Below are 12,801 nucleotides of genomic sequence, written 5' to 3'. Positions count from 1 at the left end.
CAGATTACTACTGGGGACCTATAGGTGTGCGCTGTGCGGGTTACTACCGGGGACCTATAGGTGTGCGCTGTGCGGGTTACTACCGGGGACCTATAGGTGTGCGCTGTGCGGGTTACTACCGGGGTCCTATAGGTGTGCGCTGTGCAGGTTACTACCGGGGTCCTACAGGTGTGCGCTGTGCAGGTTACTACCGGGGTCCTATAGGTGTGCGCTGTGCGGGTTACTACCGGGGTCCTATAGGTGTGCGCTGTGCAGGTTACTACCGGGGTCCTATAGGTGTGCGCTGTGCAGGTTACTACCGGGGTCCTATAGGTGTGCGCTGTGCGGGTTACTACCGGGGTCCTATAGGTGTGCACTGTGCAGGTTACTACCGGGGTCCTATAGGTGTGCGCTGTGCAGGTTACTACTGGGGTCCTATAGGTGTGCGCTGTGCAGGTTACTACCGGGGACCTATAGGTGTGCGCTGTGCAGGTTACTACCGGGGACCTATAGGTGTGCGCTGTGCGGGTTACTACCGGGGTCCTATAGGTGTGCGCTGTGCAGGTTACTACCGGGGTCCTATAGGTGTGCGCTGTGCAGGTTACTACTGGGGACCTATAGGTGTGCGCTGTGCGGGTTACTACCGGGGACCTATAGGTGTGCGCTGGGCGGGTTACTACCGGGGTCCTATAGGTGTGCGCTGTGCAGGTTACTACCGGGGTCCTATAGGTGTGCGCTGTGCAGGTTACTACCGGGGTCCTATAGGTGTGCGCTGTGCAGGTTACTACCGGGGTCCTATAGGTGTGCGCTGTGCAGGTTACTACTGGGGTCCTATAGGTGTGCGCTGTGCAGGTTACTACCGGGGACCTATAGGTGTGCGCTGTGCAGGTTACTACCGGGGTCCTATAGGTGTGCGCTGTGCAGGTTACTACCGGGGTCCTATAGGTGTGCGCTGTGCAGGTTACTACTGGGGACCTATAGGTGTGCGCTGTGCGGGTTACTACCGGGGACCTATAGGTGTGCGCTGTGCAGGTTACTACTGGGGTCCTATAGGTGTGCGCTGTGCAGGTTACTACTGGGGTCCTATAGGTGTGCGCTGTGCAGGTTACTACTGGGGTCCTATAGGTGTGCGCTGTGCGGGTTACTACCGGGGTCCTATAGGTGTGCGCTGTGCAGGTTACTACCGGGGTCCTATAGGTGTGCGCTGTGCAGGTTACTACCGGGGACCTATAGGTGTGCACTGTGCAGGTTACTACCGGGGTCCTATAGGTGTGCGCTGTGCAGGTTACTACCGGGGTCCTATAGGTGTGCGCTGGGCGGGTTACTACCGGGGTCCTATAGGTGTGCGCTGTGCAGGTTACTACTGGGGTCCTATAGGTGTGCGCTGGGCGGGTTACTACCGGGGTCCTATAGATGTGCGCTGTGCGGGTTACTACCGGGGTCTTATAGGTGTGCGCTGTGCAGGTTACTACCAGGGGTCCTATAGATGTGCGCTGTGCAGGTTACTATCGGGGTCCTATAGGTGTGCGCTGTGCGGGTTACTACCGGGGTCCTATAGGTGTGCGGTTATTGCTGGGGACCTATAGATGTGAGGGTTATTGCCGGGTGTAAGGAAAACCACACGCGCACACGAGAGGGGGGATACAGATATCCCACCTTCATCACCAATCTGTGACAGAGATTACAGTTACAGCTCTCTGGCGCCCCTCACCCTTAGGTCAGTCAGGGAACTGCACCTAGGATAAGTAGATTCCGGAGAGACTGCCCTGTCCTGTACTGGTTATCAGGGCACTCCGCGGTGAGGGCGGTGTATATATCACCAGTCCCAGGCTGGAAATATATATATATATATAAACCTCCAGTCCGTCACTGCCAGGATCCCCCAGTAACACCAGGACGGTATGCTGCCGCCAGTTCCTCGTTAGGCCTGTTTCACACTTCCGTTTTTGACCATCAGTCAAAATCCGCCGTTTTTGCAAAAAAAGGATCCGCCATTTTTTTTTGGGGCGGATCCGTTTTTTTCCCCATTGATTTGCATTACCGGCGGATCTTGACGGATGGCCATCCGTTGGATCCGTTTTTTTGCGGATCCGTCAATTTTTTTTTCGTCCGCCGAGAAGCCTGGACGGACCCTGTAACGTTTTTTGTGCTGCATGATCCGCATTTTATAGTGCGCATGCCCGGAGGAATGAAGTCAGCCGGAAATTTAACCCTGAAATCATTTCTGGTGGACAGAAAAAATTTTCTCTCTCTCTCTTTATCTCGCTCTCTTTTTTTTCTCTCTCTCTCTCTCTCTCTCTCTCTCTCTCTCTTTCTTTCTTTCTCTCTCTTTCTTTCTTTCTTTCTTTCTCTCTCTTTCTTTCTTTTTCTCTCTTTCTTTCTTTTTCTCTCTTTCTTTCTTTCTTTTTCTCTCTCTCTCTCTTTCTTTCTTTTTCTCTCTTTCTTTCTTTCTTTCTTTTTCTCTCTCTTTCTTTTTCTCTCTTTCTTTCTTTCTTTCTTTCTTTCTTTCTTTCTTTTTCTCTCTTTCTTTCTCTCTTTCTTTCTTTCGTTCTTTCCTTCCTTCCTTCCTTCCTTCCTGGGCAGCGGGTCCTTTAAAATTCTTCATTTGGTGGATCCGTCAAAAAAACGGTCCGGTGGAATCCGTTCACTTCAGTTAACAACGGATCCGCTTTCCGCCATTTTGGCGGATTTTAACTGGCACAAAAAAACTGATGTGTGAAACAGGCCTTAGATATAAACCTCCGGTCCGTCAGTGCCAGGATCCCCCAGTAACACCAGGACGGTATGCTGCCGCCAGTTCCTCGTTAGATATAAGCCCGGGCCGTCACCAAGCTTATACCGGGTCAGACACCAACCCCAGGTAGCGTATAAGTACTAGCCGGACTCACGGACGTGGGGAATCGGGTTTCGAGATAAAGGAGCAGCCCAGAATTAATTGATATTTTAATTGGTGAAAGGCGCACTAGATAATACAAATATATATACAGATATTACAGCCAGAGGCACAGATACAGGGAGGGTACGGGTCTGGAATAGCAGTCAGCTGTATGTGTCACGTTACTGGTCCTTATAGCATGTGGGCCCACGGAAGTGCTCCAGGCCACAGGTACTTTCTTAGTTTCTGGTCCGTCTCCACACGTGACAATGACACTGGCTAAAGCTTTTAACCCCTAGCTCACCCCCTCCCATATTTGCCACCGCCCCTCTGGGTTGGACTGAATTCTCCTACCTTGACATCCTAGCTGAAATAATTCCCAATATCTAGGATGGGTCGTAACTTCCTAATGGGAGGTCCAAACGGGACGACTGACGTCTCAATGGGTTTGTTGGGGCTGGACTGATCTGGAAAATCCAAACTTGGGTTGGCTAAGTGGCTCTGGAGAGCCGGTCTCGACAGCTCAGTATCTGGGACAGCTAGAGAACGATGAGACCCAGGTATGTGTGCGGAGGGCTCCCAGGGTTCTGGTGGTATATTGGACTCAACCCTGAGATGCACAGTGCTCTCATAATTCATCTCTAGGTGTCGGTGCCAAAGAGTCCAGAGTTGTCACTTGAAGTAAGCAGACTGGTACAAAAGACAGCAGGGGGTCCCAGCTCTGCTCCCCCATGCCTCATGAGCACATGGCCTCTAATTCTCTGGCCATTTGGCAAAGGTTCTGTTCTTTGGGGATTGTGTACTTCTCCCAAGGGTGGGGGCCACATTCCAGGAGTGGAGGGAGATCCGTCGTCCCTCACACTGGGGATGTATAGATGTGAGGGTTATTGCCGGGGACGTATAGATGTGCGGGTGATTGCTGGGGACCTATAGATGTGCGGGAGATTGTCGGGGACCTATAGATGTGTGGGTGATTGCCAGGACCTATAGATGTGTAGGCGATTGGCGGGTACCTATATATGTGCGGGTGATTGCCAGGGCTATAGATGTGTGGGTGATTGCCAGGGCTATAGATGTGCGGGTGATTGCCAGGGCTATAGGTGTGCGGGTGATTGCGGGAGACCTATAGATGTGAAGGTTATTGCCAGTGCTATAGATGTGCAGGTGATTGCCAGGGCTATAGATGTGCACGTGATTGCCAGGGACCTATAGATGTGAGGGTGATTGCAGGGGACCTATAGATGTGCGGGTGATTGCCGGGGACCTATAGATGTGAGGGTGATTGTCGGGGACCTATAGATGTGCAGGGGACCTATTGATGTGCGGGGTGATTGCTGGGGACCTATAGATGTGCAGGTTATTATCGGGGACCTATAGATGTGTGGGTGATTGCTGGGAACCTATAGATGTGCGAGTGATTGCTGGGGACCTATAGATGTGAGGGTGATTGTCGGGACCTATAGATGTGCAGGTGATTGCAGGGGACCTATTGATGTGCGGATGATTGCTGGGGACCTATAGATGTGCAGGTTATTATCGGGGACCTATAGATGTGTGGGTGATTGCTGGGAACCTATAGATGTGCAGGTGATTGCTGGGGACCTATAGATGCACAGGTTATTATCGGGGACCTATAGATGTGCGGGTGATTGCCGGAGACCTATAGATGTGTGGGTGATTGCCGGGAACCTATAGATGTGCGGGTGATTGCAGGGGAACTATAGATGTACAGGTGATTGCTGGGAACTATAGATGTGCGGGTGATTGCCGGGAACCTATATATGTGCGGGTGATTGTCGGGGACCTATAGACGTGCGGGTGATTGTCGGGGACCTATAAATGTGCGGGTGATTGCCCGGGACCAATAGATGTGCGGGCGATTGCCAGGAACCTATAGATGTGAGGGCTATTGCCGGGACCTATAGATGTGCGGGTGAGTGCTGGAGACCTATAGATGTGTGGGTTATTATTGAGGACCTATATAGCAGCTGGCGGCATATAGGGGCCGCACGCTCACCCGCCCCCTTCTAACCTCTCTCTCTTCTCTCTGGAGGCCGATGACACCTATATACAGCTGAAGAAGGAGCTGGAGTACCTGGACCTGAAGGTAACATCACCTTTACCTTGAGCGCCTGTTATGGTGAGGGTGGTAGTGGGGTGAAGTGTAAGGCCACCATAGCCATCAGGTCCATGAGGACGGGGTTTTCTGGCAGTGAAGACAGCGCCTCCTGCTGGTTTCTGAGGGTTTCACTCCGGCTCTCTTTTGATTTGGCGCAGATAAAGTATAATGAGCCTCTGATCAACTTGGTTCACAGTGTTCTCCGGAACTCCACACCGGGGTACCGCACGAGCATCAACGTAAGCGCCTCTCGCTCTGCGCACATCTCATGGCTTTGCGCGTGCAGCAGTAGTCACATAGCTGCTTCTTCACAGGTTTCTTTGTCATTGTTGGGTTTTGCTTGCTGATGCTTGTAGTCCACCTGCTGATGGTTTGATTACAGCTCTGTGTCCAGCATGGAGACGCAGCCGTGCTGCGCGGGCGCATGCGTCTTGTGTCTCCGCGGTCACTGGAGGCCTCTTCTGCTTTTATTTTTTACTGTTTCCTTTGTAAATTTCTAATAGTTTTCCTTTAAATTCAGCAGCAAAAAACTGTATAAAGTCGAGACCCCGTGCCCTGGCCTGCTTTCAGGGTCTCTGCCCCGGCACAGGCCTGCTCTCAGGGTCTCTGCCCCGGCGCAGGCCTGCTCTCAGGGTCTCTGCCCCAGCGCCGGCCTGCTCTCGGGGTCTCTGCCCTGGCACCGACCTGCTCTCGGGGTCTCTGCCCCGGCGCAGGCCTGCTCTCAGGATCTCTGCCCCGGCGCAGGCCTGCTCTCGGGGTCTCTGCCCTGGCACCGGCCTGCTCTCGGGGTTTCTGCTCTGACGCCGGCCTGCCTTCGGGTCTCTGCCCCAGCGCGGGCCTGCTCTCGGGATCTCTGGCCCGGCGCTGGCCTGCTCTCGAGTCTCTGCCCCAGCGCCGGCCTGCTCTCGGGGTCTCTGCCCTGGCACCGACCTGCTCTTGGGGTCTCTGCCCCGGCGCAGGCCTGCTCTCAGGATCTCTGCCCCGGCGCAGGCCTGCTCTCAGGGTCTCTGCCCTGGCACCGGCCTGCTCTCGGGGTTTCTCCCCCGGTGCAGGCCTGCTCTCGGGGTCTCTGCTCTGGCGCCGGCCTGCCTTCGGGGTCTCTGCCCCAGCGCGGGCCTGCTCTCGGGATCTCTGGCCCGGCGCCGGCCTGCTCTCGGGGTCTCTGCTTTGGCGCTGGCCTGCTCTCGGGTCTCTGCCCCAGCGCCGGCCTGATCTCGGGGTCTCTAGCCCGGAGCCAGCCTACTCTCGGGGTCTCTGCTCCGGCGCCAGCCTGCCTTCGGGGTCTCTGCCCCAGCACTGGCCTGCTCTTGGGGTCTCTAGCCCGGAGCCAGCCTACTCTCGGGGTCTCTGCTCCGACGCCGGCCTGCCTTCGGGGTCTCTGCCCCAGCGCCGTCCTGCTTTCGGGTCTCTGCTCTCGGGGTCTCTGCTCAGACGCCGGCCTGCCTTCGGGATCTCTGCCCCAGTGCTGGCCTGCTCTCAGGGTCTCTGCCCCAGCGCCGACCTGCTCTCGGAGTCTCTGCTCCGGCGCCAGCCTGCCATCGGGGTCTCTGCCCCAGCGCCGGCCTGCTCTTGGGGTCTCTGCCCCAGCGCCGGCTTGCTCTTGGGGTCTCTGGCCCGGAGCCGGCCTGCTCTCGGGGTCTCTGCTCCGACGCCGGCCTGCCTTCGGGGTCCCTGCCCCAGCGCCGTCCTGCTCTCGGGTCTCTGCCCCAGCGCCGTCCTGCTCTCGGGTCTCTGCCCCAGCGCCGTCCTGCTCTCGGTGTCTGCTCCGATGCCGGCCTGCTTTTGGGGTCCCTGCCCCAGCTCCGTCCTGCTCTCAGGTGTCTGCCCCAGCGCCGGCCTGCTCTCGGGATCTGCTCCGATGCCAGCCTGCCTTCGGAGTCTCTGCCCCAGCGCCGGCCTGCTCTTGGGGTCTCTGCCCCAGCGCCGGCCTGCTCTCGGGGTCTCTGCCCCAGCGCCGGCCTGCTCTCGGGGTCTCTGCCCCAGCGCCGACCTGCTCTCGGGGTCTCTGCCCCAGCCCCGAGCTGCTCTCGGGGTCTCTGCCTCAGCACTGGCCTGCTCTCAGATGGGATAGCAAAAATCTGGGGAAAGAATGCCCTTAAAGGGATTGTACAGAGTTATGGCCACGTCCCCACAAATGGTGTCAATGTAGTCCTCTGCAGCAAGCTTTCACAACATTCTGGGGGTTATGGTTAGACAGCAGCTGCAGAGCCGTCATTACTGATCGTTGAGGTTTTCCGGTCAGACGTTGCTTTGCTTGTGTCAGCACAGACATCCGGCAGCTCCGGTGTCATGTTGTGATCTAGAAATCCTATATACGAGAATATGGCGGTACATTTCTATGTGAGCAGCGGAATCCTGCTCCTCACATTGTGACACTTCACGTTCAACTGAAATGTGAAAAACTTTAGAAATGTTCACAGTTGGGAAACGGTAGCGACGCGGTCCTCGTTGTCTGCACGTAGTCGTTAGGCTGTCCCCGTTCACTGCGTGTAGGCATTACACGGTCCATTCCCTATGTGTAGGCATTACACTGTCCCCGTTCCGCACGTGTAGAGATTACGCGCTCCCCGTTCCCTGCGTGCGGGCATTATGCACTGCCCATTCCCTGTATGTGGGCATTGCACTCTCCCCGTTCCCTGTGTGAAGGCTTAACGCCCTCCCCGTTCCCTGCGTGCAGACATAACGCCCTCCCCGTTCCCTGCGTGCGGGTATAACACGCTCCCCGTTCCCTGCGTGCAGGCATTACACGCTCCCCGTTCCCTGCGTGCAGGTGTTACGAGCTCCCCGTTCCCTGCGTGCAGGTGTTACGAGCTCCCCGTTCCCTGCGTGCAGGTGTTACGAGCTCCCCGTTCCCTGCGTGCAGGTGTTACGAGCTCCCCGTTCCCTGCGTGCAGGCGTTACACGCTCCCCGTTCCCTGCGTGCAGGTGTTACGAGCTCCCCGTTCCCTGCGTGCAGGTGTTACGAGCTCCCCGTTCCCTGCGTGCAGGCGTTACGCGCTCCCCGTTTCCTCCGTGTAGGCATTACGCAGTCCCCGTTGTTTCTGTGTTTGTACCATCCCACGCTGTACACTGCATGCACCAGTGGCTTCTTTGTAGCTCGTCCGTCCTCATTTGTCATCTCTCTTACACGCTGTGTTTCCCGGCCACCAGGTGACTGGGCGAGAATCCTACAAGGAACGATCCACAAAACCAGTGAAAATTGCTGAAAGTGACGTTGATGTAAGTTAAGTGCTACAGAATAACAGAGTGTGGCGTCCAGCAACCCCGAGTGTCAGTGACGACCATCACATGGGGGAGGGAAAGCAAAATGGACAATGAATTCAAATGCTGCAAAATGTATCAGACATGTGATTGGTGTTACCTGATCATCCATTATTGTGCATCGAGGCAAGTGAGCAATACACGAGGAACATGGGGCATGGCGGCTCCTAAACGCTCCTAGGGCCCTTATCCCCAGTACAACCCATATTTCCCCACTGCCTCTTAGCGCTCTTATGTGTATTTCCCATTTTTCCCCGACCTATCTCATATCGTTCACCCTCTCTGGCCTACCTCCGGGTTCTCGCACTCTCTCACTTCACTTTCTCGCCTATTTTCCGTCACTCGTTTCCTATGTCTTGGCACTTTCGCGTTCTCTCTTACCTCCTATCTCTCACACTCTATCGCCTGCCTCCCGTCACTCGCTCTTTCACCTACCCCTCGTCGCTCGCTCTTTCACCTACCTCAAGTCGTCCGCTCTATCGCCTGCCTCCCATCGCTCTCTCTATCGCCTGCCTCCCGTCGCTCGCTCTTTCACCTACCTCAAGTCGTCCGCTCTATCGCCTGCCTCCCATCGCTCGCTCTATCGCCTGCCTCCCGTCACTGGCTCTTTCACCTACCTCAAGTCGTCCTCTCTATCGCCTGCCTCCCATCGCTCGCTCTATTGCCTGCCTCCCATCGCTCGCTCTTTCACCTACCTCAAGTCATCCTCTCTATTGCCTGCCTCCCGTCGCTCGCTCTATCGCCTGCCTCCCATCGCTCGCTCTATCGCCTGCCTCCCGTCACTCACTCTATCGCCTGCCTCCCATCGCTCACTCTATCGCCTGCCTCCCATCGCTCGCTCTTTCACCTACCTCAAGTCGTCCTCTCTATCGCCTGCCTCCCGTCACTCACTCTATCGCCTGCCTCCCATCGCTCGCTCTTTCACCTACCTCAAGTCGTCCTCTCTATCTCCTGCCTCCTGTCACTCGCTCTATCGCCTGCCTCCCGTCACTCGCTCTATCGCCTGCCTCCCGTCACTCGCTCTATCGCCTGCCTCCCATCGCTCGCTCTTTCACCTACCTCAAGTCATCCTCTCTATTGCCTGCCTCGCGTCGCTCGCTCTATCGCCTGCCTCCCATCGCTCGCTCTATCGCCTGCCTCCCGTCGCTCACTCTATCGCCTGCCTCCCGTCGCTCACTCTATCGCCTGCCTCCCATCGCTCACTCTATCGCCTGCCTCCCATCGCTCGCTCTTTCACCTACCTCAAGTCGTCCTCTCTATCGCCTGCCTCCCGTCGCTCACTCTATCGCCTGCCTCCCATCGCTCACTCTATCGCCTGCCTCCCATCGCTCGCTCTTTCACCTACCTCAAGTCGTCCTCTCTATCGCCTGCCTCCCGTCACTCACTCTATCGCCTGCCTCCCATCGCTCGCTCTTTCACCTACCTCAAGTCGTCCTCTCTATCTCCTGCCTCCCGTCACTCGCTCTATCGCCTGCCTCCCGTCACTCGCTCTATCGCCTGCCTCCCATCGCTCGCTCTTTCACCTACCTCAAGTCGTCCTCTCTATCGCCTGCCTCCCGTCACTCACTCTATCGCCTGCCTCCCATCGCTCGCTCTTTCACCTACCTCAAGTCGTCCTCTCTATCTCCTGCCTCCCGTCACTCACTCTATCGCCTGCCTCCCATCGCTCACTCTATCGCCTGCCTCCCATCGCTCGCTCTTTCACCTACCTCAAGTCGTCCTCTCTATCGCCTGCCTCCCGTCACTCACTCTATCGCCTGCCTCCCGTCGCCCGCTCTGTCGCCTGCCTCCCGTCGCCCGCTCTGTCGCCTGCCTCCCGTCGCCCGCTGTGTCGCCTGCCTCCCGTCGCCCGCTGTGTCGCCTGCCTCCCGTCGCCCGCTGTGTCGCCTGCCTCCCGTCGCCCGCTGTGTCGCCTGCCTCCCGTCGCCCGCTGTGTCGCCTGCCTCCCGTCGCCCGCTCTGTCGCCTGCCTCCCGTCGCCCGCTTTTTCGCCTGCCTCCCGTCGCCCGCTTTTTCGCCTGCCTCCCGTCGCCCGCTCTTTCGCCTGCCTCCCGTCGCCCGCTCTTTCGCCTGCCTCCCGTCGCCCGCTCTTTCGCCTGCCTCCCGTCGCCCGCTCTGTCGCCTGCCTCCCGTCGCCCGCTGTGTCGCCTGCCTCCCGTCGCCCGCTGTGTCGCCTGCCTCCCGTCGCCCGCTGTGTCGCCTGCCTCCCGTCGCCCGCTGTGTCGCCTGCCTCCCGTCGCCCGCTGTGTCGCCTGCCTCCCGTCGCCCGCTGTGTCGCCTGCCTCCCGTCGCCCGCTGTGTCGCCTGCCTCCCGTCGCCCGCTCTCTCGCCTGCCTCCCGTCGCCCGCTCTGTCGCCTGCCTCCCGTCGCCCGCTCTGTCGCCTGCCTCCCGTCGCCCGCTCTGTCGCCTGCCTCCCGTCGCCCGCTCTGTCGCCTGCCTCCCGTCGCCCGCTCTGTCGCCTGCCTCCCGTCGCCCGCTCTGTCGCCTGCCTCCCGTCGCCCGCTCTGTCGCCTGCCTCCCGTCGCCCGCTCTGTCGCCTGCCTCCCGTCGCCCGCTCTGTCGCCTGCCTCCCGTCGCCCGCTCTGTCGCCTGCCTCCCGTCGCCCGCTGTGTCGCCTGCCTCCCGTCGCCCGCTGTGTCGCCTGCCTCCCGTCGCCCGCTGTGTCGCCTGCCTCCCGTCGCCCGCTCTGTCGCCTGCCTCCCGTCGCCCGCTCTGTCGCCTGCCTCCCGTCGCCCGCTCTGTCGCCTGCCTCCCGTCGCCCGCTCTGTCGCCTGCCTCCCGTCGCCCGCTTTTTCGCCTGCCTCCCGTCGCCCGCTCTTTCGCCTGCCTCCCGTCGCCCGCTCTTTCGCCTGCCTCCCGTCGCCCGCTCTTTCGCCTGCCTCCCGTCGCCCGCTCTGTCGCCTGCCTCCCGTCGCCCGCTGTGTCGCCTGCCTCCCGTCGCCCGCTGTGTCGCCTGCCTCCCGTCGCCCGCTGTGTCGCCTGCCTCCCGTCGCCCGCTGTGTCGCCTGCCTCCCGTCGCCCGCTGTGTCGCCTGCCTCCCGTCGCCCGCTGTGTCGCCTGCCTCCCGTCGCCCGCTCTCTCGCCTGCCTCCCGTCGCCCGCTGTGTCGCCTGCCTCCCGTCGCCCGCTGTGTCGCCTGCCTCCCGTCGCCCGCTGTGTCGCCTGCCTCCCGTCGCCCGCTGTGTCGCCTGCCTCCCGTCGCCCGCTGTGTCGCCTGCCTCCCGTCGCCCGCTGTGTCGCCTGCCTCCCGTCGCCCGCTGTGTCGCCTGCCTCCCGTCGCCCGCTCTCTCGCCTGCCTCCCGTCGCCCGCTCTCTCGCCTGCCTCCCGTCGCCCGCTCTGTCGCCTGCCTCCCGTCGCCCGCTCTGTCGCCTGCCTCCCGTCGCCCGCTCTGTCGCCTGCCTCCCGTCGCCCGCTCTGTCGCCTGCCTCCCGTCGCCCGCTCTGTCGCCTGCCTCCCGTCGCCCGCTCTGTCGCCTGCCTCCCGTCGCCCGCTCTGTCGCCTGCCTCCCGTCGCCCGCTCTGTCGCCTGCCTCCCGTCGCCCGCTCTGTCGCCTGCCTCCCGTCGCCCGCTCTGTCGCCTGCCTCCCGTCGCCCGCTCTGTCGCCTGCCTCCCGTCGCCCGCTGTGTCGCCTGCCTCCCGTCGCCCGCTGTGTCGCCTGCCTCCCGTCGCCCGCTCTGTCGCCTGCCTCCCGTCGCCCGCTCTGTCGCCTGCCTCCCGTCGCCCGCTTTTTCGCCTGCCTCCCGTCGCCCGCTCTTTCGCCTGCCTCCCGTCGCCCGCTCTTTCGCCTGCCTCCCGTCGCCCGCTCTGTCGCCTGCCTCCCGTCGCCCGCTGTGTCGCCTGCCTCCCGTCGCCCGCTCTGTCGCCTGCCTCCCGTCGCCCGCTGTGTCGCCTGCCTCCCGTCGCCCGCTGTGTCGCCTGCCTCCCGTCGCCCGCTGTGTCGCCTGCCTCCCGTCGCCCGCTGTGTCGCCTGCCTCCCGTCGCCCGCTCTCTCGCCTGCCTCCCGTCGCCCGCTCTGTCGCCTGCCTCCCGTCGCCCGCTCTGTCGCCTGCCTCCCGTCGCCCGCTGTGTCGCCTGCCTCCCGTCGCCCGCTGTGTCGCCTGCCTCCCGTCGCCCGCTGTGTCGCCTGCCTCCCGTCGCCCGCTGTGTCGCCTGCCTCCCGTCGCCCGCTGTGTCGCCTGCCTCCCGTCGCCCGCTGTGTCGCCTGCCTCCCGTCGCCCGCTCTCTCGCCTGCCTCCCGTCGCCCGCTCTGTCGCCTGCCTCCCGTCGCCCGCTCTGTCGCCTGCCTCCCGTCGCCCGCTCTGTCGCCTGCCTCCCGTCGCCCGCTCTGTCGCCTGCCTCCCGTCGCCCGCTCTGTCGCCTGCCTCCCGTCGCCCGCTCTGTCGCCTGCCTCCCGTCGCCCGCTCTGTCGCCTGCCTCCCGTCGCCCGCTCTGTCGCCTGCCTCCCGTCGCCCGCTCTGTCGCCTGCCTCCCGTCGCCCGCTCTGTCGCCTGCCTCCCGTCGCCCGCTCTGTCGCCTGCCTCCCGTCGCCCGCTCTTTCGCCTTCCTCCCGTCGCCCGCTCTTTCGCCT

The 12,801-nt window shown here is 60.7% G+C and overlaps 1 protein-coding gene across 10 annotated transcripts in view; it reads left to right on the top strand.

Moving 5' to 3' along the window:
• Positions 1-12,801, top strand: part of PLEKHA7 (pleckstrin homology domain containing A7) — a 247,585-nt gene that overhangs the window by 166,987 nt on the left and 67,797 nt on the right. For 8 of the 10 annotated variants that reach the window (XM_073550765.1, XM_073550763.1, XM_073550757.1 and 5 more), the window contains 3 exons: positions 4,908-4,961; positions 5,132-5,212; positions 8,124-8,192. In XM_073550765.1, coding sequence (XP_073406866.1) covers positions 4,908-4,961; positions 5,132-5,212; positions 8,124-8,192 — 204 coding nt within the window. The remainder of the gene's footprint in view (positions 1-4,907; positions 4,962-5,131; positions 5,213-8,123; positions 8,193-12,801) is intronic. The other 2 variants (XM_073550759.1, XM_073550760.1) reach the window with 2 other exon arrangements.

The sequence above is a fragment of the Dendrobates tinctorius genome, unplaced genomic scaffold (assembly GCF_039654945.1).
Source record: "Dendrobates tinctorius isolate UK_male_01 unplaced genomic scaffold, ASM3965494v1 ptg000168l, whole genome shotgun sequence".
NCBI lineage: Eukaryota > Metazoa > Chordata > Amphibia > Anura > Dendrobatidae > Dendrobates > Dendrobates tinctorius.
Note: the sequence above shows the minus strand (reverse complement) of the source record. Positions and strands in the feature narration are given on the sequence as shown.